At 35.6% G+C, this 27,320-nt stretch overlaps 3 protein-coding genes and 1 pseudogene across 6 annotated transcripts; 3 read left to right on the forward strand and 1 right to left on the reverse strand.

Annotated features, from left to right (window-relative positions):
• Positions 1-1,337: 1,337 nt before the first annotated feature.
• LOC122313355 lies at positions 1,338-5,149 on the forward strand (annotated as a pseudogene).
• An 876-nt stretch (positions 5,150-6,025) lies between these two features.
• On the reverse strand, positions 6,026-8,868 carry LOC122313796 (BTB/POZ domain-containing protein At1g63850-like). 3 transcript variants are annotated; one of them, XM_043129035.1, is made up of 3 exons: positions 7,644-8,868; positions 6,764-6,845; positions 6,269-6,410 (listed from the first exon to the last, which is right to left on the reverse strand). In XM_043129035.1, the coding sequence occupies exons 1-2, from the start codon at positions 8,712-8,714 to the stop codon at positions 6,768-6,770; spliced, it is 1,149 nt and encodes a 382-aa protein (XP_042984969.1). In that variant the 5' UTR covers positions 8,715-8,868; the 3' UTR covers positions 6,269-6,410; positions 6,764-6,767. The 3 variants fall into 3 exon arrangements, with proteins under 3 accessions (XP_042984968.1, XP_042984969.1, XP_042984970.1); XM_043129034.1 differs by lacking the exon at positions 6,764-6,845 and having other exon boundaries at positions 6,026-6,410; positions 7,644-8,865; XM_043129036.1 differs by lacking the exon at positions 6,269-6,410 and having other exon boundaries at positions 6,764-6,883; positions 7,644-8,867.
• Positions 8,869-12,997: 4,129 nt separating this feature from the next.
• LOC122313474 (probable receptor-like serine/threonine-protein kinase At4g34500) lies at positions 12,998-17,318 on the forward strand. The gene is made up of 8 exons (XM_043128531.1): positions 12,998-13,771; positions 15,212-15,316; positions 15,431-15,553; positions 15,812-15,982; positions 16,079-16,208; positions 16,300-16,509; positions 16,777-16,915; positions 17,005-17,318. Exons 1-7 carry the CDS (start codon positions 13,194-13,196, stop codon positions 16,888-16,890), a joined length of 1,431 nt encoding a protein of 476 aa, XP_042984465.1. The 5' UTR covers positions 12,998-13,193; the 3' UTR covers positions 16,891-16,915; positions 17,005-17,318.
• Positions 17,319-18,575: 1,257 nt separating this feature from the next.
• Positions 18,576-24,328, forward strand: LOC122313475 (cyclase-associated protein 1). Of its 2 annotated transcripts, none has more exons than XM_043128532.1 (10): positions 18,576-19,069; positions 19,907-20,075; positions 20,158-20,222; positions 20,687-20,993; positions 21,080-21,224; positions 21,324-21,433; positions 21,528-21,583; positions 21,687-21,743; positions 21,934-22,077; positions 23,906-24,328. In XM_043128532.1, exons 1-10 carry the CDS (start codon positions 18,797-18,799, stop codon positions 23,996-23,998), a joined length of 1,419 nt encoding a protein of 472 aa, XP_042984466.1. In that variant the 5' UTR covers positions 18,576-18,796; the 3' UTR covers positions 23,999-24,328. The 2 variants fall into 2 exon arrangements, with proteins under 2 accessions (XP_042984466.1, XP_042984467.1); XM_043128533.1 differs by having other exon boundaries at positions 18,583-19,069; positions 23,912-24,328.
• Positions 24,329-27,320: the final 2,992 nt, after the last annotated feature.

Genomic DNA, 27,320 nt, shown 5'->3' on the forward strand with positions numbered 1-27,320 from the left:
TAATTCTTCATAAAGATGGTGCCGAAGGAAAATCATTATCTTAGCACGGTCCTGCAGGGACCCTTGATTTCCTTCTTTAATTGTATTTCCCAGGTTCATTACATCCAGATAGATCTCAGCATCAAGGATCCAAGATAGATAATTTTTTCCAGAAATGTTAAGAGCAACGAATTTCAATTTTGTAAGATTTGACATTTTTTACATATATAAATCATGAACATAAGTATAGAGTTTTCATTAAGTAATGTAACATTTCATATTTATTTTGGAAACTACAAAAATATATTGAAAAACTTACTTGAAGTAGAGGATTACTAGCTTCAAAATCGTCAGAACTTTCATGCTGATAACGTGTTATGAAATCATTGAAAAGAAAGAGCCATAACGTGTTATAAAACTTTCAAAATGAGATAGAAAGAGATAGAGCTCAGAGAAGTTATGAAAACTTATGAATTTCTTAAAGGATTTAACGATATATATAGGAATACAAATGGGACTATGCCTTTTACGACTAGTACTATGCATTTTACGGCTAGCTCACTATGCTAGCACTATGCACTATGCATTTTACGGCTAGCTCACGGTGGTCATATAATTTATTTTACAACAATGTTATTTTACAACAATTTATAATTTATTTAGCATGATTTTTGTTCACCAATGTTTACTTCCAGACAGAAGATAGAGAAATCTCTCTCGTATGTTCATAAATCCTGTATGCCCGATAACACGAAAGCTCGCTGTCCTTTTCAATACATAGGCCGTGTATAAGTTGCCTTTCTAACGTTTTTCCCCGTCTTCGGATAAGATTCCAAGAATATCTGATACAGAACAACCCCACTTAAGCGATAATAAGTTTTATTTATTTATTTTATTATTATAATATTTTTAAAATTTTTATATAAAATATAAAAAATAATTTATTTTTTTTAATTTTAAAATAATAATATTAAATTAATATATTAATAATATTTTATTAAACTTTTATCTTTTCAACTCTAGCTGATATTTCCGATAAAATTAAATGATAACGACCATTATTAATTTGTGCGTTTGTCAATTTTTTTCAGTTAATTGATTCTCAATTATTTAAGGCCAAGTGGCCAACCCGATTTTGCTTGTCAATTCAGTGTGTCTGGTGGGTCTTGTTTAGTAAGCTGTAGTCCTTTGCGTGGCTACAATTTTTCTGGGGCCTCAAAGCTCCGTTTTTTTTTCTCTCTTTTGGCGGGGCCAGTGCTCACACTAGAAGCTCAAATCCGATCACCAGTATTCGGAGGCTGTAAAGAGAGAATTCAAGATATTTGCGGTGAGTTTTCCTGGGAATCAAATATTGTTGAGGTTTTGTATGTTTTTTTTTCTTGGAGAGAGAGAGAGAGAGAGATTTGTCTGTTTATATGGCACGGGTTATTTGTCGTCAATTGACGGTATTTTGTTGGAATCTGTGGGGTTTTATTTATTTTTTTCTGATGTATGATCGAATGGTTAGGAGTACACTAGTTTTGTTTAGTTGCAACTTGAGCGAGAACCAATTCTTCCAGTAGCATTTGATTGCTCTGGTGACGATGGTATTTTCACCATCGGTGATTCCTACAGTTTTTCTATTGAAATATGTTCATTTTGAATTTTTTTAATGTTGGTGGCCCTTTTTCCCGTTAGTTGAGCTTGATGTGATTTTTACTTCACCTCAAATTGGGTGTGAATCAGTTTGGAAAGAGACACACGTTGTTCAGCTTTTGCTGTCAATATATGCTGGGGTTCACTACTGTTCTTTGGATTTTTCTCTTTTAGTTTTCCATCTTCTTATCCCTTCTTTATCTTTCCTTTCTGCTTCTTGTTGGGTAGTTTGTTCCATGTTGGCCTCTGATCTGTGTGATTATCTTATGTTTGTGTATGTGTGCAATTTATGCAGAAAGTAGAATGTTTTCATCTAAGGGTGATGTTCCTCTGTTTAAGCCCTCTATCTTGTTAGGTTCCATATATAGTTGAGTGTAGACCTCCGTGTCCTTTCTATTCTTTCTTTCCGATAGGCGTGCTTCCTGTCTGAACTGGGTTTCGGCGGTTATAAATTAGAAGTTCTTTTATTCAGTTATTGCTCCACATAGACTGCCGTTCATATCTGTTTACACCCCCAATTCCTTATCTTGAATACTGATTTGGGTTCTGCTTTCTTTTGTTTGTTGGTCTTCCAGTGTCCAAACGATGCTTTGGGTTTTCTTTCCTCGCTTGAATTTCATTTGTATGAATTGTCCAAAAATTCTCAACTCAATTGAATTGATTGAAGTGGACGGATTTTGAACTCTTTGGGGCCATGGAACATGCTTATGCAACGTCTAATGGAAATGGACCGACTAACAATGGCCACATGGTTATGATGAACTCTTCTTATCAACCCTGCGCCAAGGTTTCTCTAACTTGGCTTGATTTGAGGGTTTTTTATGTTCGAGTTAGCAAATGTGAAATTGATGATTCGACTCCCGAGTACCTCACAGTCAACCATGTTCCCCTCAACCATGATACTCTTCTTGAAGTCAATGGTGTTAGAACTAGTATATATTCTGATGGGGTGTCAGCTCATCTTAGAAGAGATCGATTGGATAAGAAGTCTGAAGAGGCTACTTTTGTGAGTACTGATAGTATTAGGACGACAGGAAGTGTGAAGTTCGAGGTCTTCGACAAGGATCTTCTTGTGTTGTCTGGGATTTTAGAATTGTGTAATCATAATGGTTCTGTCAGGGAAATGAATAATCAAGGTTGGGCGTGGATCATGAATTGTAAATCTGATGTAACTGTGGGTACTGGCTTCTTCAAGGGAAAGCAAGTGTTGGGGCCAGAGTTGGCTTCACCTACAATGGAGGTCTACATTGCAGGGTCCTGTTCGGGCACTCCAATTATCTTAACAAATACTTTGCAACTTACTCATCGAAGAAAGCATACGAGGAAGGGCACATTGGTTTCAATACCTGAGTATGAAGCGACTGAAGGGCAGAAACTTGTTCCTTCCATGCTTGCTTTGCAGGTAGGAGTTCAATGGTTAGCATTTTTTAAGTTTTGGTTCTATTCGTCTATAATGTTAAGTATTGCATTATACCGCCCACATTTGATCCCATGTTTGTTGCCTAAAGTTCACTCACTTTAGTAGTTCTTGTTGCAAAAGTATGGGATGTCTGGACATGTTTTGAAGCTAAGAATTGATACGGTGCTACTCCTTTGTTTTGTGGCATTATTTCAGTGAGCTGCATAACAGAAGTATCATTATCTTTCATGGTTTTCCTTGGAATGTATGCTGACATAAACAATCCTGGAAGGATTACCTACTCTTTGCTGCAACTGCATAACCCAAGCTGGTTGAGTGGCTTCCCATGATTATCTTCTTTGCATTTTGCATGTTCTTCACTGTTCCTACATGTTCAGTTCATGTGTCAAACACTTGCAGCTTTTGGCCCACATCACTCTTAGAACCCATTCTGATTTAGTGAAGAGGTATAATCAGGATGACCCCGGACTTGGAAGGATTAGAAAAGTTCTCTCGTAATTCTTACAGGCGAGGTTTAGAGTTAGCTTATAGTGGAGATATTCAATATCCCTTCTGAGGACAATTTCCTTCACCTGCAAAATCTTGGCGATTATTCATTAGCGATAGTCTAATAGAGAGATCACCTGCTGTTCTGAGCAGTCAAATGATGCTGACCCAAGAAAGAAGTTTTGTGGGAGTCTCAGGAATTCTCTCAGTTGAACTTCTCAGTTTGTTCATAGCGTTCTTTCTTTATCTGCTAAATCCAGTATCTTGTCGACCCCTCCCTTCTGCACTGTTAGTTTTGCTGCTATTGCCAATTTCATATGTATATGAGCTGATCTACAAATATGTTGCCTCTTTAACACACTTGCTTCTCTGTTGCAGCTTATAGTACTGAAGTACTTTCTGACACTTGAGTAGGTACAAAATCTTTTAACCATATTGGAACTTTATCTTCAAAGTGATGTCTTAATATGAAATTTCTGTGTCTAAATTGATTAGCTGAAGTCAACTTCAGGATTTCTTCAGTGCCTAGTTGGTGCAATAACCTGAGCATGATTGTAATTGATATTGTTACTGCAGCTAAGACTTAATTGATTTTCTTTCATATGGTTTCCATAATTTGGCATACCCTACTTGTCTCTTATGGTTGGCATTTACCTTGGGGAGCTAAGAAACATTTTGTCACCTAGGATATCTTTGTAGTTACTTGTATTATAAATGTTCCTTCCCATAACCAGGCATCCTGCTTTTTATTTCATTTTGACTTTCACAGATGTCAGAATACCCAAACCACAAACCAGAAAATGAAGACACCTACAATAACCAGTACCCTGGAACAGCATATTTTGAAGGTGAAGATGGAGAGCTTTCGTGGTTCAATCTGGGGTAAGGGTGGGTGTTGGGATTGGCCTCAGCATTTGTCTTGGAATTGGAATTGGAGTGGGCTTACTGGTTCGAACCTACCAAGGCACCACCCGTAACTTCAGAAGGCGGCTACCATAATCCAGGCTTTTCCTGTTTGCCCTTCTTGCCAAATTCCATCCATTCAACTCTTCAGTGATGGAAAAACAGTTAATTCGGTGGTACCCTTGGCATGTGTCTGTTGTCATTGAGGAGGCTCGTCTCTTTTAAAATCAAGTGCAGGAAATGCATGAATGCATGACTTCAGGCCTCCTTGGTCTCGCCTGTGGCTAAGCATTATCTAGTAGAGAAGGACCATTGGTTTTGGATGAACAATCACGCAAGCAGGAAATTTCTCAGCATCTCTGGCACTAGATTTTCAGAGAAAGACCTCATTAGTATGTTGAGATCCTCATGTAAGTTGTGCAGTCTACAGCGGCCCTAAATAGCTGTGAAGTTCTGCTACTTTTGTTTTGTAAGGTATTAATAAAATAATAGCCGTGAAGTTTTTGTAATGGAAGGATGTGTAGAATGTAGATCCCCTCGACTGCTCGTGACTCAGACTTCTTTGTACTATTTTGTATCTGTTAGCTTTGCTTGATGTCTGTGTTGTATTGATTCTAGCTTTCGGCTATAGATGAAATCAGTGGCCGAGCAAGGAACAATATATACATACCAAATATATAGTTGGTTTGGCATGCATAATATAGGAACATTATCAGTGTGATGGCATATTGTGTCGTGAACATGTTTAACAAAGAATCATTTAGTTACATAGATGAAATAAGATGAAAGTTAAATAAAATATTATTAAAATATAATTTTTTAATATTTTTTATTTTGAGATTTGAGAAAATTGAATTATTTATTATATTTTATATTTGAGTTTAAAAAAGTTATAATGATTAGATAAAATGAGATAGTCTAACCAAAGAAGTCCTGAAAAAGTGGATAAAAGATCAAGTCACTGCTAATGTTAATGCAAAATTTAATTATAAAGTATACAAATTTCGTATATTTCTTTTTTCTTTTTTCTTATATATATACATACTTGATACCCACATAAATAATATCTAGGTTAATATATTGAACCAGTAGTAATTGGATGGTAAAGACCGTCCAAAGCTTACTTTCTTTCCCTCAACTAAGTTCATAAATTTAATTTTCATACAAGAAAGTGAATATTCCCGATACATGTATACAAAATTATATTATTGGTTCTTTATAACCTCTCAATTTCCTAGAGTTAGGTTCAGGTTGGCCATTAAAAATTTTCATCTCATCATTGCAACTTTTCTAAATCTTCATATAAAATTTAATAAATAATTCAATTTTTTATTAATTTTTTTCAAATTCTAAATAAATAATAATATTTAAATATAAGAATTATGTCTCGAGATAGTGAAATTTATTTTTTTACGAGTAGTATGGCTCTTTTCCATCAGAAGATTTTCTCAAACTTGTGTATAGAAGTTACTAGCTAATTCTGACAGCAAAAATGATTTTTCCCAAAGGCTCATTATCACTTAGATTTTTGGGTTCAAATCTGTTATTTTCAAACACTCTGCCTCTAATTATGAAAGGAGTTTGAAAGAGGAGTCTCATCAGTTTGCAATAGCCCTTTAGGCCCTGTCTAAATGGATGCTAATATTCACAGTCCACACAAAGCTCTATCCAATGACGGTGTTAGTATGCACAATATTTGACAGAGCCTTCATTGTGTCTAACTAAGGTTGTCTGTCCGTGGAGGTCGAGCCGCACGCCGGAACCAGGTGTTGAATGCTGTGAACAAGTGAGGGCAATCTTCAACATTTCGAGTTGAAAAGCTGAGGCACTGCTGCAACAGCTCTTGTGCATCTGACATTGGCAGGGTGGAGATTATTCTCAGAAATGTCTCTTCCAGTTCCAGGTACGGTGATCTGTTACTAGGCGAGACATTTTCCTTGCATACAATAAGAACGGGAAGCCAATTTTTCACTAGCTTCTTTCTAACCTGAAAAATAAGAGAAGAAAATACATAGGCATGGTTTATTTGGAGTTTAATTTTGATTAAAGTTGATAAACTGGTGTATAAGTCAAGTACCATCGGATCAAAGGTCAAGGAGTACTCAGAACACAAAGATTCTGTCTTAAATAATATAAAAGCCTGTACCTCTACCATGAGAGTGATTGCATGTCCACTGGCCACCAAGACTACAGGACAAACCCAGTTTTGATAATTTTGATATGTGTGTGTGTGTGTGTATTTAGATATATGACTATTAGTAATCATGTTAAGGAGGCAAATGGGTTTACTCTTTTTATGATGAGGAATCATGGAGACTACAAATGCAACATGTCTTTTACCTGGTTAAAGACCAGTGCCGTGTAACCCATCCCCATCATGGATCAGGTAAATCATCAGCTTTTTACCGATCAGATGTGAGCCCTAAAAATTGTTGGCACCAAAGGATTCAAACCTTAAACCTGGAAGGAACATAACACCATGACCAAGGTCCTTACCACTTAAGCCAACCCCTTGGATGTCAAAATGGGCTTAATGGAGGCAAACAGACGGTATAAGCGAGCAAACAATGAAATAAAAATTAACCATTTACGATTCAGCTTGTGCAGGGCAAGTGGTGGCAATGAATTTGTCGGTAGATGAGAACAAAGGGAAAAAGGGTTTTAGCTCCTCACACTATTTTGGTGCTATTCTTGCATTCTTCCAAATCTTAACTCTAGAATTAAGATATAGCCTCTTGTTATTATTTGCCCATTAAATTTTCCTCCAGAAACCCAACAACGATAAATCCACCATGAAAATAGAACTAACTGCCCTCGACAACTCACCAAGCAAAATGCATTTTCATCATCAACATGGCATATCACTTTGACGGTCAAGAGTCGAGACATCATAGAATTTGATCAGACAATCAGGTACTGAACACTGCTCGTAAGGGAGAAGAGTTGGAATGCAAGACAAGGGAAATTTTACAAAGAATTAACCCATCTAGTCTGGCACCCACCGCAATCTGTTCCCTAGAAAATTATCCTTATCACGTAGTCAAAAGCGATTCCAATAAATTAAAAATGACCAGTCCTATTACCAATTGGCCCGTGTTTTGCCCAAATCTAAGAACTCAAGATCCAGCCACCAACTATTAAGGGTACCCACTAAACTATTTCAACCAGCACGTAAAACGAATACAATAAGAAAGTTAGTCCATCGGCAGACAGGAAGTACCTGTCTGGTGGCCAAAATGTTGCCCGCAGCGACAGCATTGGCGAGCTTCGTGGTGCATCTCAGCACAACAACCGGTAACCCTGGCACGATATTCCTCCACGCATCGTCACGAAACGCCCTCTGAAAATCGGCCGTGAATGCCGCCTGGTCGCTCCACTCCTTGACTGCGGAATCGGCCACCCTCAGCTCGATCATTCTCTCCACCAACCATAGCAAATGCCTGCCGTTGGTCATCGCCTTGTGAAGATTGAGCCTCTGAATCGCCTCGGTCTCGTTGTGATCCCCTCTGAAGTCCGGGCTCGAGTATTCCTCCAACGACTCCTTGACGACCTTCAAGCTGGTCTCGAACGCGCTCTCCAAGACCCTCTTGGCAGCGTCCCTCGACGATAAATCCCTCAGGAGCTTCGCCACGAAGGCCTTCACGATCGCCATGTTCGGATAGTTGTGAATAGCGGATAAGACCAGCCCGTGCAGCATTTCCTCGCACAAATCGGTTTGACCGGGCGAAACCCTATCGAGAAGTTCCTTGCTCTCTTCCTCTTTCAGGGATGGGATTAGACCGAGAACTCGCTTCTCTTCGTCCTCGGTCCAGGGCACGGCCTCGAGGAACTGGACACAGGACTTGACGCAGTCCTCGAAGAGGAGCTCGAGGGCGACGGGGAGGAGATCGAGGGCGTTGGAGGCGCTGTCGATGGAATTGGAGATATCCGAACAGTAGAGGAGTTGGAGGACAGAGAGGTGGGACTGGAGGGACCCGGGGGTAGGTGGGACCCCAAGGTTGAGTTTCAAGGGTTTGGGATTGGGATTTTTGCCCGTTTTCAGGCCGGGGGGTGGTTGCCACCTGTCGGATAAGAGGGCGGAGAAGTATTTGGAGCGTTGAAGGACGTGGGAGTGGAGGTAGATCTGAACGTCAGAATCGGAGGCTGCGGTAATGGTGGTGGGAGAGTCGAAGGAAGAGGGTTCAATGAAGAGGCGGAGGATGACGTCGGCGGTGGAGCGGTCGTTGAAAACTACGCCGGCGGTGGAGGAGGGATCCAAGCGCCGCCGTTTCTCGGGCCCATGTCTCGTCATTTTCTCTGCTACAGCCTGTAGGAAAAGGATTTGGTTGGGAATTTTTTCTCTCCAGATACAACTGGGAGAGACGCCGAGAAAATTATCTGATAAAACATGCACCGTCTTGGGGGCTTGGGTCAGCTTTGGTCATATTGTTCGGGCTTTGATACGTACAGTTGGTAAATGCAGTCAGCATATAATTAGTTGTATAGAATAAATAATTTTTTTTTTATATTCAAATAGATTTATATAAATAAAAAAAATTATTTTTTTTCATATAAGTCCCGTATTAATTCACTTTTTTACAGTCGATTGCACGTCGACTATATCTGTCAATTGCTTCCTTTACTTTCTATAACAAGGCAGTGGCATACGATTTTTATATTAATTATTGTCTATTGATATTAAACGATTAATATGTCACAGACTTTACTCATAAATATATTTCAATTATTTAATATTATATTATTAATAACAAAATTTAAGAATAATGTTTTTCTTATAAGAACATTAGTATTAGATTCATCAAATTCATCTTCAAAATTTGATAAAAAGTATAAATTTTTCATAAATCTAAAACTTTCATATCTATAATTCTACATTGAATTAATCATTAGATTCATCAAAATAATAATATAATATTATTTTTTAATAATAATATTATTATTTTTTTCTTCATATTTTGTAATTATGCTAACTATATGGATATTAATAGTTTAATTTAGTACTTAAATAATTGATTTCCAAATAATTTAGAATAAAATAAAATAAAATAATTATCTATTAAAATTAGAATAAAATATTAATTTGAAGGTAGAATAGTATACCTTTAAATTTAAAAGAAGAACAATAATTATTGTAATTCAAAACTTTTCAAATACTAATTTGATGAATCTAATACAAATTTATTTTAAATAAATTTATTAAAATTTGAGGATGCATTAACTTTTGATGAAGTTAATACTGGTGCTCTAGCTTTGCGTCAAATCCTTCGTGATAGTCTTGACTCTTTTTTAAGGCTTAAAAATTAAAAATCAAAGCCAATGTTTTTAATACATAGTATTTTATTTTTTATGATCCTTTTTAACTTCATAAAAAATAATAATGTAAGTTTATTAAAGTAGGTTGATTATGATATTCTGCAAAATCCCAAAAAATTATGATTTTTGAAATGTAAATTGAAGCATTTTCTAAGTATTTGAAATTATTATTTTTCGACAAATATTAATAATAAATCACAAGTAAACACTTTCCAAGACGGATCCGCTCCATCTGCCAATGGCCCAAGGGCCAATGCCCAGTGCTCTGCTCCATATGCCAAGTCTTTTTCTCGGAAAGCATTGAGATTGACCCCAGTCCACTTGCTGCTTGGCCCAAACAAGGGATAAATCATTACTAAATTTTTATGGAATTTTCTCTCTCTATTTTTATAAGCTAGTGTACACCTTGAAACATTATCGTACTTTCGCATATTGTTTGAAAGTAGATAATGCCCAAGTTTAATCGATAGAAACACAAGGTAAAGATTTCATGAGAAATTCTATGTACATTCATGGTATGCTAAAAGAGTGGATTATCTTTTCCATGGCCAGAAATCGTGGTCGGAAATGAATGGTCTAATTACCTAAAACCAAAAAGATGGAAAATAAAAATCCCATCTTTTCATGTATCAAAAGCAGCCATTTTTGTTTAATTTGTATTTGTGAAAATCAAGGAACAATGGTTTGATTTGAGGAAATATAATAATCTTGAGAAATCTAGTCAACAAAATAATATGGATAAGATATTACGAATGTATTTTGATACAGATATGATTAATATATAATTCTTTTAAAATAATATTATAATATTTTTTTGAATTTAAATATGTTTAAATTAAAATAAATAGTCAATAGTTTTTTGAAGAATTAATATCTTATTATGTAATGGTGTACAAGTTATTGATTATATTTTTATATTTTTAGAAAATGATTATGTAAATTCTGTACAGTTCCAAATGTATCAATCTTTTTTTTTTAATTAAACTACACAACTTGAACATCTCGAAACTGTGTGGATCCATGATCTATATTTTGTTAATAATTCTATTTATTAATACTAAATAGGTGATGTATAAATTATAAATATAATAATTTAATTAATAAAATAAAATAATAAAGAATATATAAATCATGTGGTGTGAATGATGACCAGCCTCCCTCGTATTGTAATTAGTGAAGATTTTCATGGCCCGAAACACATGGGTATGGGGCCAAAATCCACCGTTATGGGGTCCCAAATCCCAACTCCCTATGTCCAACGGTCCCCGCAACCAACCAACCAAATCAATTCCGACAGACGCAGAAGCACATCGTATCAGGACTTCCTCTCTTAGCATAATTGCATCGGGGTCTAACTCTATTCCTTGTGCCCTTTGAATTTAATTAATTACATTTCACCGATTTTGGATCCACTCCTAATATTTTTCGTTCTTTTTAGCTAAGCACTGCAAAAAAAAAAAAAAAACAGCTAGCCCCTCATTAAATAAGGGACTCTGTCGTGTCTACCTAACATTTGTGACTAAATAATTGTTTCATAAATAGTTTTTAATTATTTAATGCATATTATGGATGATGGAAGTACGGGGAGAGTAGGATTATCCTTGCGAAAAATAGACCGGCATTTACACGTGAATGCAATAGCTCGAGTGACAAACTTTACTCCCACAAATCACAATAATCATTCGTATTTCCGAACAAAACATTCAACGTGGGCCATCTACGTTAAGACGGTCTTTAAACAATACCCGGTATGTTACAATAAATTCAGTCACGGACACGGCACACTCACCATTTTTGTTAGCAAATCAATAAATGTGCATAGCCCCACACTCATTGTGACGTTATAATTATCGTATAAAACATTTTTTTCAAATTATTATAATTTGAATTATTATAATTATCATAATAAAAATTTCAAATTTTTCAAATTTTAAAATAATAATAATATTAAAAAATAATTTTTTTTTCTAACTTTCAACTTTTATCTTAATTCATTTCATTTCAATTCACTATCCAAATCTTACATTAATAGTATTATTTATACACAAAACATTCAAAACGATCCACCAAATGTACATGAGAACGAAAATGAATGCTCAAAGCTTGTTTTAGAGAAGAGATTGCAGGAGCATGTTTCCATTCAGCCATTAATTCAGATTCTAAGAGAAGATACTTCACAGTTAATAATTATATTCGTCTTCTTACTCCTTTCTTATTGGCTAAGTATGTATTTTTAATACAGTACTGCTCCCAAATTTAGTAAATTCATGGCAATAAGAAGATTTTCGGTCACGCCTTTAGTGGGTCCTTTGTCTTGGAGCCTACGATTTGGGGGAAAAGAGATTTTTCCGATAATTCAAGATTTTGATGGTTGTTGTGAAGATAATAGTATAAAACCATTTTCATCTTGCGCATTTCTATCTTCAATTTGATAGTACAATTGAAATAAAAAATTAACTTTAGGCTCCGTTTAGTTGTTAAATTTAACTGAGATCAATTTAGTTTAGTTTAATTATAAGTTGAGTCTAACATCTAAATACCCAACTCTCAAATTACTAAACTCATTTTAATTCAAAACCTCTTTACACATTAGACTCGTAACTTTTTTTCAACTCAATACCTATTTATACGTTAAATCCATAGTTTTTTTCAACTTTCCATAAATATTTATAAACTCATATTAACATTCAAATATATCTAAACTCATATTAGATTATCTCCAAATAACTTACTCCACAAACTTAATTCACTATTATTTATAAATAGTTAACTCAACTCAATTTAACATTTCAAATGTAACCTAAGAGTATCAATATACGTTAATTTCTCGAATTATCCAACAATAAATTATACATGTAGCATAATAAAGAAATTTTTTTTTATGCTAATGAAAAAAACTACCCAAGATGTTTAAAAACACGTAATAGTTTTTTATTATTTATTATTTTTTATATCTAAAAATACATATAGTTAATGAAAGGAACATTGCATCTTCATACTCTTTTGACTCCTTATAACTTGTATTACCATCAATCCCCTTACTTAGCTTAAGATGAACAATTTCACTCACTAACCTTAGTCGTGACATTAATTTTTACAAAAATTAAAAATTAAAAAAGTTTGGTGCAATCTTCAAGGTTATTTTGGTCATTCTGAACTCAGACCACCATACCATGACTACCATCTGTCAGGTGTCACGACTCACAAGATGCTGAGTGGCGTTTACGTAATAGTCTCACGTACCAAACCTGAAAGATAACGTCTCTTTCACTTTCTTCTTCCACCCTTTGCCTCCTTTTTACTTTCTATCCGTTAAAACCTCTCTCTCGATCGACGAAGTCACGAAACATTTCAACGCCTTATATTTCCTAACTGGAGATTTACTCGCAGTTTCTCTTCCACATTCCGGTCCCGGAGATAAATCTCGAGGCCCACGCAATCTTCACCTCGCCGGGAAATGTCGGGTTCCGGCTATTACTCTGGCGAAGTCCAAGACTCCGATGACTCTCTCCTCCACAAGCTCAGCTCCAAAATCTCAATTTTCGGCCTCAAACTCTACGTCGTGCTCGGGATTCTCCTGCTATGTTCGGTTGTAGTTTTCCTTACTATCTTTCTCTTCATCTGTTTGAACAAAAAATCTCGGAAGCGCAAAATGCGTGTGAAGCAGAGCTCGCGGCTAATACCGCTTGTCTCCAAGGAGATCGTGGAGATCAAGGCCTTGGATCGTGACGCCATTGCTGGGAAAGGGGAGGTCAAAATTGTAAATGCAGATTTGAAAGAGCTGAAGGTTGAGGTTCCGATTGAAGGAGAGAAAAGGAGCGGAGAGAGTGACGTCTCCGGTGGAAGCCGGAGTGACGTGTCGGTGGAGCCTGAGAACATCGGATGGGGCCGCTGGTACAGCTTGAACGAGCTGGAGATAGCGACAAGGGGATTTGCGGTGGAGAACGTGATCGGAGAGGGAGGTTATGGTATTGTTTACAGAGGAGTCTTGCAGGACGGATCGGTGGTGGCCGTGAAGAACCTTCACAATAACAAGTACGTAAAATCTGAGATTTTTAGACCCTGCTGGTTCCAGAGGAAAATATTTTAAGTTCATATTTTTCTCTAGAGAAATTCTCCATGAAAACTTTCACGTCTTTCTGCTTTATTATGTTTGTGAGATCCAGCGGAGTTCATGTTTTCGATTATGTTTATTTGAAATGTGGTTTTCACCTTCACCTGCATTTTATTTATTAGATCCAAGTTCGTAATGTACAGTTATGGCCGTACACTTTGTTTTCTTCTCATGGAGTTTTTTATTGATATAAAATAAAGAGCGACCGCTCAAAAAGTGACTAGCAGTCACTTTTTTTTTTTCAACACATTTTTAATAGATATAAATATTTTAAAAAAATAAAAAATACCTTTAATTATTAAATAAAATATAAAAAAATTGACTAACAGTCACTTTAAACGGTGAGTGGAACGTCATACAAGCTTTATTCTAAAATAAATATGATTTTTGGTGGAAGTTAAATTTCTTTAGATGTACGAAGAACAAGTGGAGGTAAATTACGATTGGTGCACCTTCGATCTGGACCGTATTGTTCTGTGTCGGTTAGGCTGTCTTTGTTGCAGATGACGAGTAAAAGTAAATGACCGCCGTGTTCTTTATGTCTTTATTCGCTTTTGTTCCTTTTGATCCATATTATATCATCCATTATTGTCACTTTATTGAACTTTTCCTATTTTCACAATTATTATCCGTGCTCTCGAGAGGAATAAGTTTTCGTTTCTATTTGACACGTATAAATATTAAGGATTTATTACTCATCATCTCTAATCTTTTTAATTTTTTAAAAAATTTTGATTTTATTATTCTTAACCTAATTAAATTCTTCTATCATCATCCATACATTAAACTAATTAAATTCTTCTATCAAATATTTTATATTTGATAAAAAAAAAAATAAAAAAAATTATAAAATTATGTGTAGTATGTGACCAGCATGGATGATGAGCGAAAGTCTTTTAATATTAGTCAATATGCTGCTAATCTCATCAAACTCCTGAGGAGTCGGCCTATATTTCTGACGAATAATGAGCTTCGCCAAGTTTTATAAATTTCAGATTTTGTAAGAACTAGACTTCTAAATTCGGTATGCTGAGGACGACTATGACTTACTTTGAACCAATCACTTTCAGAAAGAAAGTTGAGAATGTGAAACCGTGCGTTGATGGTCAAGTTTTTGTTGAATTCTATGATTGTTTTCAGCTGACAAAGAGCATGCGTTAAGGTTTTGTATAAACCAGGTGCAAGTATGTTCGTTTGTGAACGTGGTTTTCTTTCCAATTATATCATTGTTGAATTTTCAATAGAGCACTGAAAAATTCTTATAATTTGAATTATTGTATAAAATTATTTATGCGTTGTCATTCTGTTGTCAATGAATACCATGGATAATTGTTCACATGCCATCACTATCGTGTTTCTAGGGGTCAGGCAGGGAAGGAGTTCAAGGTGGAAGTTGAAGCCATAGGGAAAGTAAGGCACAAGAACTTGGTGGGTCTAATCGGCTATTGTGCCGAAGGTGCTCAGAGGTACTTTTCACGTGCCCACTTGACTCTATCATCTTATTTGGAAATGAAAAAGTGATGGAAATTCCCTTATTTTCCCTCTAATTTGCCTGCGGGAAACTTCCAATGGCCATTCAGGATGCTTGTGTACGAGTACATTGATAATGGGAATTTGGAGCAATGGTTGCACGGTGATGTTGGCCCAGTTAGCCCTCTTACCTGGGATATTCGAATGAGGATTGCCATTGGGACAGCAAAAGGGTGTGATGTTCCGCTTTCCTGCTGAATTTAATTATGATTGATCAAAAGCGAACAAAAATTGTCATTGCATTTCAGTTGACTCATATCAATGCTCACAATAGTGTACCACCGAAAAAAGTTATTTTACAAAAGATGGCGTTTCCTGTCATCTACTGCACAAATTTTCTGCTTCTGTGATCCACATTAGCCAATGTTATTCCCGTATTTCGTCTCTTTTAATGTGAGATCAACTCATTTACGGTGCTTATTTCTGTTCAGGCTAGCCTACTTGCACGAAGGATTAGAACCCAAAGTTGTGCATCGTGATGTAAAATCTAGTAACATTCTTCTAGATAGAAAATGGAACTCCAAAGTGTCGGACTTTGGACTGGCCAAGCTCTTGGGTTCAGAGGCAAGCTATGTGACTACTCGTGTAATGGGGACCTTTGGGTATGTTCTCCACGATACTTCCTAGATCAATTTCGACATGAATTATCAATGGTATTAGCATGTTGTATTAGCTTAGTTATATTCATTTTACTGCAGATACGTCTCTCCTGAGTATGCAAGCACGGGTATGCTTAATGAGGGCAGCGATGTGTATAGTTTTGGGGTTTTACTCATGGAGATAATTACAGGAAGAAGCCCCGTTGATTATTCAAGACCGGCTGGAGAGGTGATCAAGTTTATCTCTCCAGTAAAACCTTGTCTAATATGTCATCACTATCAAAACTCATAAGTTCATAACTATGACTGGTGCGTTTCAGATGAACTTGGTTGATTGGTTTAAAGGGATGGTAGCAAGTCGTCGCGGAGAAGAGATTCTGGACCCCTTGATTGAGGTTCACCCTCCTGCTAGAGCTTTAAAGCGGGCATTGCTGGTTTGTCTCCGCTGCATAGACTTGGATATCAATAAGCGTCCAAAGATGGGTCAAATTGTTCACATGCTTGAAGCAGATGACTTCCCTTTTCGTTCAGTAAGCCTTAACTAATTTTACAAGTTCTTCAGTTGATTATCACATGTAATGTCACGAACCCTCTGTAATTACTTCCACAAGCAAGCTGAAATGCACACACAATTGTCGGCACCGAGTTTGGATTTTGAGTCAGGCATTAGTTATCCGTAGTCACATATGACAAGCTCCGATGGGCAGGAACTCCGATGAGCTCCAATCAAGTATTAGATGTCCTTTTTTTCATTCTCATCAAAGTCTCTAATTAGTCGTTTGTTCCACATTCCGCAGGAGCTCCGATCAACTCGGGAGAAAGACCCCTTCCCTTCCGTTGCAGATATGTCCACTAAAGTTGCACACAAATCCAAGAATGGCGGGGGTGGTGACAGATTGAGACACAGATGATCGATCGTTCTCCACATCAAACATGGTAGTCCCCGATCTGAGATTGTTTTGTGCTGTAAATTATACATCAGTTCAAATGCTCCTATAATCGGTTATTTGTTTCGAATTTTGCAGGAACTCTGATCAGCAAGGGAGAAAGACCAACCCCCCTTCCTCTCCCGTGCATTTATGTCCGCTAAAACTGCGCAACCATCCGAGAATGGTGTTTTGGGGGGGGGGGATATGATATCAAGAACGACATTATAGTTGTTTTTATAAGACACGGGAGGGTCAGATTATCTTGTACCATAAATTTTCCAGTAATTAGTAGCGAATCAGATACATTTAAATGATGTATGGTCGGATTTCAACTTCGAAACAGGCGCTGTAAATATTACGTGATATATGTAAGTTTCAATAGAAGATTCAAAGAAAATAGTTAATGCTCATAACTGGATGTGATTGCAATTTCATTTTCACGTGGGCCGCTAGTGTAGCTTTCTTCTCTGACCGTGTGACCATAAGGTCCCTTACCGCAACCCCATCAAGGTGCCAACATGCAAAGACTCCCAAGATTTTGATTTACAAGTTTTACAAAGATAAACCGTTTTGAAACTTTGGACAAGGGAGGAAAGACGATCTATAGCTTTTGCCGAGTGGTAGTTTTACGGGAATGCACTGTGGCCACCACTCCCAATGGTAGCTGGAAGCCATTGATGGTATAAAAATGGTTTTTTTTTGTTAAAAGTATTTTTTTAATACTATTAAATATTTTAAAAAAATTACAATATCATTTAAAAATACTTCATTAATCATGAATTTTTTTTGGCAACGGTATGCTTAGCATTTTCCTTTCTCGAAACTTGAGTTTGAGTTCTAGATTTAAAATAAAAATTTTGAAATTTTCATTTCATTACCCAAACATATCCATTATAAAGCAATATTTATGTTATTTATCAGACATTTGATATTGATGGAAGACAAAAATTAACGGTTGTAGCTTAGTTTCCGAAATTCCAATCAAAATCATGTGGATCCTAAGAGCATTGTTATTGGATTATGCATATGTAAAAGACACTTTTAATAAATATAAGATGAATTTAAATTTTAAGTATTCTATTTACATAAGTCTTCATATTGAAATAATTATTTTTTTATTATATAACAATAAAATCATATAAGATGAATTTGATTTTGACTATTTACATCATATCTTCATATTAGATTATCTATTTAGTTATTATATAATAATGAATAATTAATTATTGATTATTAATTCATTTTATTTTATTATGTTTTATCATTTAATTTAAAAAAATTGATAAAAGTTTTTAGATATGGATTGAGAAAAAAGAGAGTGTTAAAAAAAAAAAAATTTGATACGTATTCGATAACTATTAAATTTGATTTTGATTTTAAAATTACCGTAACTAAAAGTTACTATAACTACCTTTTACCTAATCCAATATGAATAATTTTATTCTCTTAATAACTAAAAAGTAGAATATGTTTACGTCTAAATACTCCAATGAGAGTGCTTATTATCCACTTAACCAGTTTTTTCTGTAATTAATCCGCGGTCATTCTTTCCTTAACAACTCCCCGGTACTTGCAGGTGTTCCACAGCGCACGAACCTCCCAGATTCCCTCTCATACTGACAAGTGTCATCTCTCTTTCAACCAAAACCATCCCCCGCCCCAATGTCTCGGATCAGTACCTCCAAACCTACGTGTTCTTTTTGGCCTTTTAGGGCCGGTTTGGCCCCTCATACTCATAACTGAGTAATAAGTTATTATTTGAAAAAAGAAAAAAGAAGAGAAGAAGGCAGTGAAAGAACTAAGAAAAAGTCACAACGTAAACCAGATTTGCTCCGTCTCGCTTGGACAGTGTGGTGTTTGAGACACAGAGAGAGAGACAGAGTGAGTGATGGAGGAGAAGCTGATAGCTCGGCTGGAGTCGGCGGTGACTCGGCTGGAGGCGCTTTCGACCGGGTTCCGTTCGGGAGTTGTACCTGGGATAGACGTAGAAACGGTGTCGGATCCGTCGATTGTGGCGTTTGACGATCTGATTGGGCAGTATTTGGGTAGGGTTTTGAGCGCTGCTGAGAAGATTGGGGGACAGGTATTGGAGGCCACTAAGATACTGCAAGAAGCCTTTAATGTTCAGAAGGAACTTCTCATCAAGACCAAGCAAACTCAGGTCCTTTATTTTGCTTATAAACAATACATTTATTGATGCATTCTAAACTCATATGATATATGAAACTTAGCGGCTAAATTTCAATCTGTATCAGCTGCGTTTGATGCTTAAAATGATTGGATTGGATGTGCGCAATTTGGTAATAAGAAATGCCGGTATTGCCCAAATTATATCATTGTTAGCTTGTCGCATTTATGGTATCACTGGCTGAATCAAGGTGCCTTGATACTGAAAATGGTCAAGTTGAGCGAACTTGATTTTGCTACTTTTGCTATGATAGCATAATTGCTATAATTCTTATATTCTAACAAAACGGGAAAGTAAAAAACGAAGAATTATATGGATCTGATCCGGTGAGTGTTCATTTCTCTTGTGCAAACTGTTGAGAAGTAAAGTTGATTGGCGTGGTCGTTTCTAGAATCCCAGTGAGTTGGCCAGAAATTTCATTGAGAATTATCATATAAGCGTAAGCTAAGGTACACATATTTTTGTTTTTTCAATTAATTTCTTGACGTTAATGTTTCTAAGAATTGTGGCGGTGGAAAATTACTACTTTGCTTGGAAACTTGATTTCTGTGGGGTCATTTCCTTATTGTAGTTCAAGTAATTGGAAATCTCTAGTTTTTTTTTTTTTTTTTTTTTTAAATAATTAAGCAGCTGGAAATATCATGGTAGTGTGAGTGATTGAATACCATCTTGATTTTTGGCTGATAGCTCCTTCCAAGAATGGAAGGAAATGATAGGTTTGGGTGCTATATAGTCATAATAATATCTTTGGCAGTGTTACTGCTTGTGAGTTAAGGGCCACGATTTCAAGGTTTTCACCTTATTTTTCAGAAACCTGATGTTGCGGGATTAGCTGAATTTCTAAAGCCATTGAATGGAGTGATCATGAAAGCAAATAAGTTGACAGAAGGAAGGCGATCTGATTTCTTCAACCACTTGAAGTCTGCCGCCGACAGTCTATCAGCTTTGAAATGGATTGCATATACTGGCAAAGAGTGTGGTATTGGAGAAATTTGATTGGTTTTGTAAGCCTGAGGCAGATGGTTTGTTTTGTGTTCATTGACTCATCATTTTTTTCCAAGGTATGAGCATGCCTATTGCACATGTGGAAGAAAGTTGGCAGATGGCTGAATTTTACAACAACAAGGTAAACTAAATGTTTTCAGGGAGCCAGTAGTTTGCATTTAAATGCAGTCATGAACTACTTAATGGTGTTATTTGTCACACAGAAACCAATGGGGAAGGATAATAACCTGCTGTGTAAGCAGAATAAGGGTTAGAGACGAACCTTTAGCCCATCCTCCTTTATTTTCATAGATATTTTCTGCATGTAGTGTCTACTTCATTAAAAAGGAAAAGAATTATCTTACGTATCAGAAAAAAAAAGGGGAAAAGAATTAAGAATGGAAAGCTTAACATGTAGAATTATTGTGTTTCATTTGGCTTATGTCTGATGCTTCCATTGAACCATGGGTAATGTATTGTGGTCCATAATTACATGACCTAACTGCACACATTCTTCCTTGCAGTATTGATCACAAGTTATGTAATGGATTTATGAGCTAAAGTTACGAATGGCTAGGTACTGACACTTCTCGTTGTGAAAGTCAGATTCTCGTAGAGTACAAAAGCAAAGACCCAAATCATTCTGAGTGGGCCAAAGCCATTAAGGAACTATATTTACCGGGATTGAGAGATTATGTTAAGAGTAACTATCCTTTAGGCCCAGTTTGGAGTCCTACTGGAAAACCTGCTGCTGCTCCACCAACAACTCGCACACCAGGAGCCCCAGCCCCTCCACCTCCTCCACCAGCTTCGCTCTTCAGTTCAGAATCTTCTCAGGCTTCATCATCACGTCCAAAAGAAGGAATGGCTGCTGTTTTCCAAGAAATTAGTTCAGGGAAGCCTGTGACTGCAGGTTTGTCTTTTTACCCCCTCTTTTGTTACTTTTTTTGTTTTCTATGGGTATTTCAGAAATTGTGATTTGGATTCCCAACGTGACAGGTCTAAGAAAGGTCACAGATGATATGAAGACCAAAAACCGTGAAGATAGAACTGGCGTTGTTGGTACAAGTGAAAAAGGCCGTACAGATACGTCTACTTTTTCTAAATCTGGACCACCAAAGTTGGAGCTTCAAATGGGTCGTAAGTGAGTGTGCTGATCTTCAGTATGTTAATTTGCTTTACATAAGGAATTGATGCCAGTACTTGATTTCTCTATTTTCACCAATTTTGTATCTCCTGGTAGGTGGGTTGTTGAGAATCAAATTGGAAAAAAACAAATGGTTATTGATGACTGTGATGCAAAACAATCGGTATATGTTTATGGATGCAAAGATTCTGTCTTGCAAATTCAAGGTAGTTTATGACTGTTACAGGCTTGTGAATTTTGCTTTATTTACATGTTTAAGAAAGCCACGAGGGAAATTATTTTTACTTGGGCAATATGCAGGCAAAGTCAACAATATAACAGTTGATAAGTGCACTAAGATGGGAGTTGTATTTACGGTTAGTAAGATATATGGGAAAGAAAGAACAACTTTTTTGTATAATGGAGGCAGCGTATATCAAGTTATATTGATTAGTTTATTACATTTGTTTGAAAATGCAGGATGTTGTGGCTGCTTGTGAGATTGTAAATTGCAATGGAGTTGAGGTGCAATGCCAGGTATTTTTATTTCCCCATAAGCATTTAAGAGTGATATGACGTCAAATTGAACAGACGATGATGTTATTGTCCCAGACTTCATGCCAATAAGGCATGGAAAATAGAATTTGATTGAGAATGTTATCAATACCTTGCATATGAACTTGTAACATAATCTGAGTTTTTTTTACCTACTTTGTGGTTATCATAGGGTTCGGCTCCGACAATTTCAGTGGATAATACGGCAGGCTGCCAATTATATCTAAGTAAAGAATCCCTTGGGGCATCTATAACAACAGCTAAGTCAAGTGAGATCAATGTATTGGTACCTGGCGCTGAGCCTGATGGAGATTGGGTATGTTTCCTTGTTTCCTTTCTCTATTGTGAGTGTGGATGTTGTGACTGAAATTTATGCTTATTCTCCTCCTTTTTAATTCTTTCTGTGTACTTTTTTAGAGGGAGGTGCTTTTCTGATCTATCAGTTGAATACCTGACTGAAAACATAATCTTATTCACTTATCGTTTCCTTTTCTGACTGGAAGTTTGGTAGAGCTGGTTGTTAGGGTATATGTGATATTTGGTTTGTAAAGTGGAATGCTTGTTGGTTTGTTGGATAGCTGAGGATTGGCATTGGTCAGTATTTCCATAGTTTAATTACAGTTGACTGATGAAATTGAACATTAGGCATGCATTGCTCCATGCATGGTGAAACTGGTCCTAGCCAGAGGAGGTTTGAGTAACACTGGTGACTTGACTCTGTGAAAGCCATTATTAGTATTTTAGTTCTTCCCTTTTGAACCGGGTAAGGGGTGACTAGAGTGTTGATTAGGTATATGGTGTAGAGAGTCAGCATAGTCATCTTTGTAAGGGTGGCATTGGAGAAGCATTGCTCTTGGTACAAGTCTAAACAGTTGCTCTTGCATTAAAATTAGTAGTCTCTACCCCTCCTTCAAACTTGTCGGAGAATGCTTCCACAGTTTGATAAATTCTGGATTACTGTTCTGCATAGTTTAATAACCTGTACAATTTATGCTTGCTTTATTTGCCTAATTACTATAGCCTGCAAAAACATCATCGATAACAATAACTGTATCTGACGTATGTTACCATTTAATATGTCTGCCGGCCATTAATATCTTTTCCAATGAACTATCTGCATCAAAAGGAGAGTGCATCTATGCTAATTTAACTGTATCAATAGGGAAGTAAAATTTGAGTTACACTACACAACCACCCACTGTTCACTCAACCTCCGCACTCCAGCCTACGTGGCTTTTTTTTTTTTTTTTTTTATAATTAAAACGCGAGTTTTGATCAGAACATTTCAATTTCTCCCCCCCTCCCCCGGTTCGTCTTCACTTTCTTCAGAACTCTTCCCCGCGTTCTCTCCTCCACGCCCCCAGCTCGTGTCCTTTGCCGGCCTGACCCTCTCCCCGCCCCGGCATCACTAGGGAACTGGGTGGGTTCATCACTCCGTCACGGTGGAACAAAAGTTCCCCTCTGGGTGCACCATTTCTGTACGGGTTCTCCAGCCTCACGGTTTCGGCACGGTTTTAGTCCTCCAGCCTCACGGTTTCGGCACGATTTCAGTCCCCGCCCCGGCATCACTACTAAATTTATGCCATTCTCGGATGAGAATATATCCAAACTCAGCAACCATTAAAAGAGAAAACATAGATCTAACAAACACAAAACTAAGGAAGGAAAGAGACATTTTGGAAGGTAGAGATTAAAAAGAAAAAGAAAAATAAAGTGCCTTCGGGGATGGCGAGAAGAGGCTGAAGGAAGTGAGTCAGATGGGTGGGTCTTGGAATCCATCGAGGATGATTTCTTCTAGGGTTCGGAATTGGAGGGGGTGAGAGAAATGGGTCTTCATTCAAGGGAGAGAGACCTGAAGGGCGATGGGTGAGAGAGAAGAGTCTCACAGTAATGGTAGAGGGTAGCTGCATTTAGGGGAGATGAAGAAGAGGGAGAAGAGTCTGAGGTGAGGGCGTCGGATTGAGGGGTGATGGAGAAGAGAGAGCGCGTAGGGAGCAGAGTAAAGGGCAACCCGGTTTATTTTGATAATAAACCGTGACGTGGAAGGAGTGTGGCATGCATTAGGCAAACCGGAGGCTGAGTAGCTTTTTTCGTAAAATTTTGTTTTCCTCGAGTTTACTTTGAATATCTTACCCTGTGTTCTGTTGCAGGGGGAGCATGCGTTGCCGCAGCAGTTTGTTCACGTGTTTAAAGACGGCCGCTTTGAAACTACTCCAGTCTCTCACTCAGGAGGTTGATTGGAACTATTTTTAATTGCCAAGTCGGGATCCTATATCTTATGTTATTCCTTGGGTGGATTTGTGGCTTCTATTTCTTGTTTCGTTGATTCAATTGCAGTTGGTATACAGTTGTTATACATTGGCGTTATGTTTGCTACGCTGTTGTTCGTTCATTCGGCTGGCTTATCATACCGTTAGAAATGTCTGCAATAATCTTTTGCAAGGTTTATTTATAAATGAATGTCTTCTGCTGAGGTTTCTGAACCCTGCCTTTTTCCTGTAAGGAGAACTTACTGTAACGTTTTACTTTGTCAGCATTTCTTAATTATTTATATTCGATTACTCTAACTATATTGTCCTGTAATTTAAAGAACAGTTAAAACCTTGGGGATGCAAAGATGTTGGTTGTGTTAAATGGATACAGAAAATTAGTAGCTTTACATTAGTGTAATCAGATGTCTAAGCACTAGTCCGAACTCTCTATGGTCGCATTTTCCATCTTTAGGTTGTGTCCTGGTGTCGCAAGGATTGCCTTTGATTGGAAGTGGCAACCTTTCTCTAGGATCTCTATCCTTGGTTTTTATGTTCATGAATTATGTAAAGCATGGTAGATGCAAAATTGAAAAAAAGAAAAAGAAAAACAAGACACATAGAAGTGACCTCTTATCTACTTTAGTTTCTGAGAGAAAACCCACTGTGATAAGAATTAAAATAATTATAAAAATCACAAAGAAATCTGAAAAGTGCAAACAGCTGAAAATCTTTACAATAAATTAATATGATTTTATATAATATATTAGATATAATTTATAATAAAAGTAATATTATAATTTGATATATCGTATTAAATTATATTAATTTATTTTTATAAAAAAATTTTGTAATTAAAGTATTTTTAGAAAAAATTATATAGTTATGTCGTTGTTATACCAAATATTTGATAGGTGGCCATGTGGGATAAGTCTCTTTCAATACAGCTAAAAATAGAAAATTTGGATATGAAAAACAAAAACCAAAAATTTGTAGATTCACCTATTTAAGTTATATATATATATATATATATATATTTGTTTTTTCGTCGTTTCTAGGTGAGCATATTTATTGCAAAGAGTAATGTGAAATCTCCGTATACCACATTTTTAAAATTATTAATTTTTTTTTTAATTTATTCTTCTTAAACTAATTGAATTATTCTATTCATTATTTATATATTAAATATTTAATAAAATTAAAAAAAAATATTTTGTGTACAAATTGTATAAATAGTAAGAGGTTATTCAGATTTTTTCTTATTGCAAAATCCTTATCCCTTCTTTTTTTCTCTTCCATTTCTACTTTCCACCGTGTAAACGTTTACTTTAAAGTCAATGGCCAATTTTATTTTTTATAAAAGAAATTTGCTTATCATTTCCTACGCATTACAAATATGTAATCTATTATTATTATTTTTATTCAAATATACATATTAATATATAAATATAAATATTTAAATAAAAAATAAAAATAATAAATCATTGATATGAGATTAAGACTTGGGAATAATAATAAACTCTCTCTTTTTAAAATTAAGGTTGGTTTGAATACGAGGGGATAATTTTAAATTTAAATAAAATAAAATATTATTATAATATTATGTTTTAATAACAATATTATTATTATTTTAAGATTTAAAAAAAGGTTAATTAAGATTTTAAAAAAATAAATTATTTATTATATTTTATATAATAATTTAAAATTTTTTTAATAATAAAATAAAATAAAATGTTTTTTTAATCCTAATGGTACCTAATTAATCAGTCTTTCTATCTTTTGGCAGGCGTAGCAACGTAGCCGAAGGGTCGCGGGCCCGCGGCTTAGAATTTAGAAGTCTCGTTCCCACGTGTAGTTTTTGTTTTTATTCCTCCTTTTCTGAAAAAGCTGAAGAGAGAGATTAAAGGCTGCGTTTAGTTGGTGAGTTGAATTTAAATTTATGAAAAATTAAAAAAAAATTATAAGTTATATATATATAAATTTATTGAATTGAAAAAAATTATAAATTTTAAATATACAGATGTTTTAAGTTGAAATGATTTTAATAATTTAAAAATTAAATATTTAAATATTAAATTTAATTTAATTTAAAATTAAATTAAACTGAATTCACGTTAATTAAATTTTGCAACCCAACGGCACCTAAACTTTAAAGATCAATATATTTTTTGAATAGATATTTGCTAAATTATAGAATTGCTGTCGGCCCATGTTTATTACTACGAAACTTCTCCAACCAGACGACTTGACTTTTCTGTTCCAAGTCATCGTCTTCCAAAGGTCTAGACTAATAAAAATTTTATATATAATTATTTTTTATATATAGTCTGTAGGCCAGGACTTTTTGTTCCATGTGGTGCCTAGTTAACAGTACTCATGTGCCATTTATTTATTGAGAGTTTCCAGAATCAGAGTCTAAAGTCTTCATCCCTTGTCGATTATGGCGTTTCTTCCACTCCTTCCTAACGCAAGTAACTTTTCCTCTTTTTCTTTCGGAACAAGTAACATTTACAGGATAAACAGATTAGGTTCCCTTCTAAGAAATTTACAAAAGAATTTACAGTTTTGTGTCAGATTTTGGTGACGACCCATGATGCTGATGCTTTTGGCAAAGAGAGGTGAGGTTGTGAGCACATCTTTGATAACAGATGCAACCTAACACTCTCAAGAGCTCCCTTCTCTTTGGTTTCTCTTCACAATTAAACTCTTATAATTTAAAATTTTATTGCATATAAATAAATAAAGTCGTATATTAATTTATATATAAATACTGATTTTTTTATATTTAAAATTTAAATTAACATTATTTTTAATAAAATCTATTTTTTATCAATCACATTAGATTGATAATATATTAGTATATAATTATGCTTACAACTAGATTTTTTTATTTATATGTCATTATTTTTAAGCCTGTATATTTTCACAAAATATCTCACTTCATCTCATCTCATCTTATTTAATTATTATAATTATTTTAAATTATTATATAAAATAAAATAAATAATTTAATTTTTTTAAATTCTAATATAAAAATAATATTATAACAATATATTTAAAGTTTGAAATTTAATTTCAACTATCTCCAAAACAAACGAGGCCTTACTCTCCAAAAATTGATAGAACTTTACCAACCATTGCCCTTTATTGTGCACGGACACGGAGAGATTGGCAGAGACAGATCCTTGTTTTCCAGTTCTGTCCCTGAAGAATTTACAACCGGAAAAGAAAGTGAAAACACCCCGTGCCCACGCCACGAGTAGTCCCCTCCAGCTAAGGTACGTGAAGAATTTGAAAGTTTTTTCGATCC

This window comes from Carya illinoinensis, chromosome 6, assembly GCF_018687715.1.
Source record: "Carya illinoinensis cultivar Pawnee chromosome 6, C.illinoinensisPawnee_v1, whole genome shotgun sequence".
Taxonomy (NCBI): Eukaryota; Viridiplantae; Streptophyta; class Magnoliopsida; order Fagales; family Juglandaceae; genus Carya; species Carya illinoinensis.

Bases quoted from the DNA above. Each gene is read 5' to 3' on its own strand.
- LOC122313475 (XM_043128532.1), top strand. From the start codon at position 18,797: ATGGAGGAGAAGCTGATAGCTCGGCTGGAGTCGGCGGTGACTCGGCTG. The intron at 20,994-21,079 runs GTTTGTCTTTTT...CCAACGTGACAG, and splicing joins AGGGAAGCCTGTGACTGCAG to GTCTAAGAAAGGTCACAGAT. The intron at 21,434-21,527 runs GTAGTTTATGAC...GGCAATATGCAG, and splicing joins TTCTGTCTTGCAAATTCAAG to GCAAAGTCAACAATATAACA.
- LOC122313474 (XM_043128531.1), top strand. From the start codon at position 13,194: ATGTCGGGTTCCGGCTATTACTCTGGCGAAGTCCAAGACTCCGATGAC. The intron at 15,317-15,430 runs GTACTTTTCACG...ATGGCCATTCAG, and splicing joins TGTGCCGAAGGTGCTCAGAG to GATGCTTGTGTACGAGTACA. The intron at 15,554-15,811 runs GTGTGATGTTCC...ATTTCTGTTCAG, and splicing joins GCCATTGGGACAGCAAAAGG to GCTAGCCTACTTGCACGAAG.
- LOC122313796 (XM_043129034.1), bottom strand. From the start codon at position 8,714: ATGACGAGACATGGGCCCGAGAAACGGCGGCGCTTGGATCCCTCCTCC. The intron at 6,411-7,643 runs GTACTTCCTGTC...CTTATTTTTCAG, and splicing joins ACATTTTGGCCACCAGACAG to GTTAGAAAGAAGCTAGTGAA.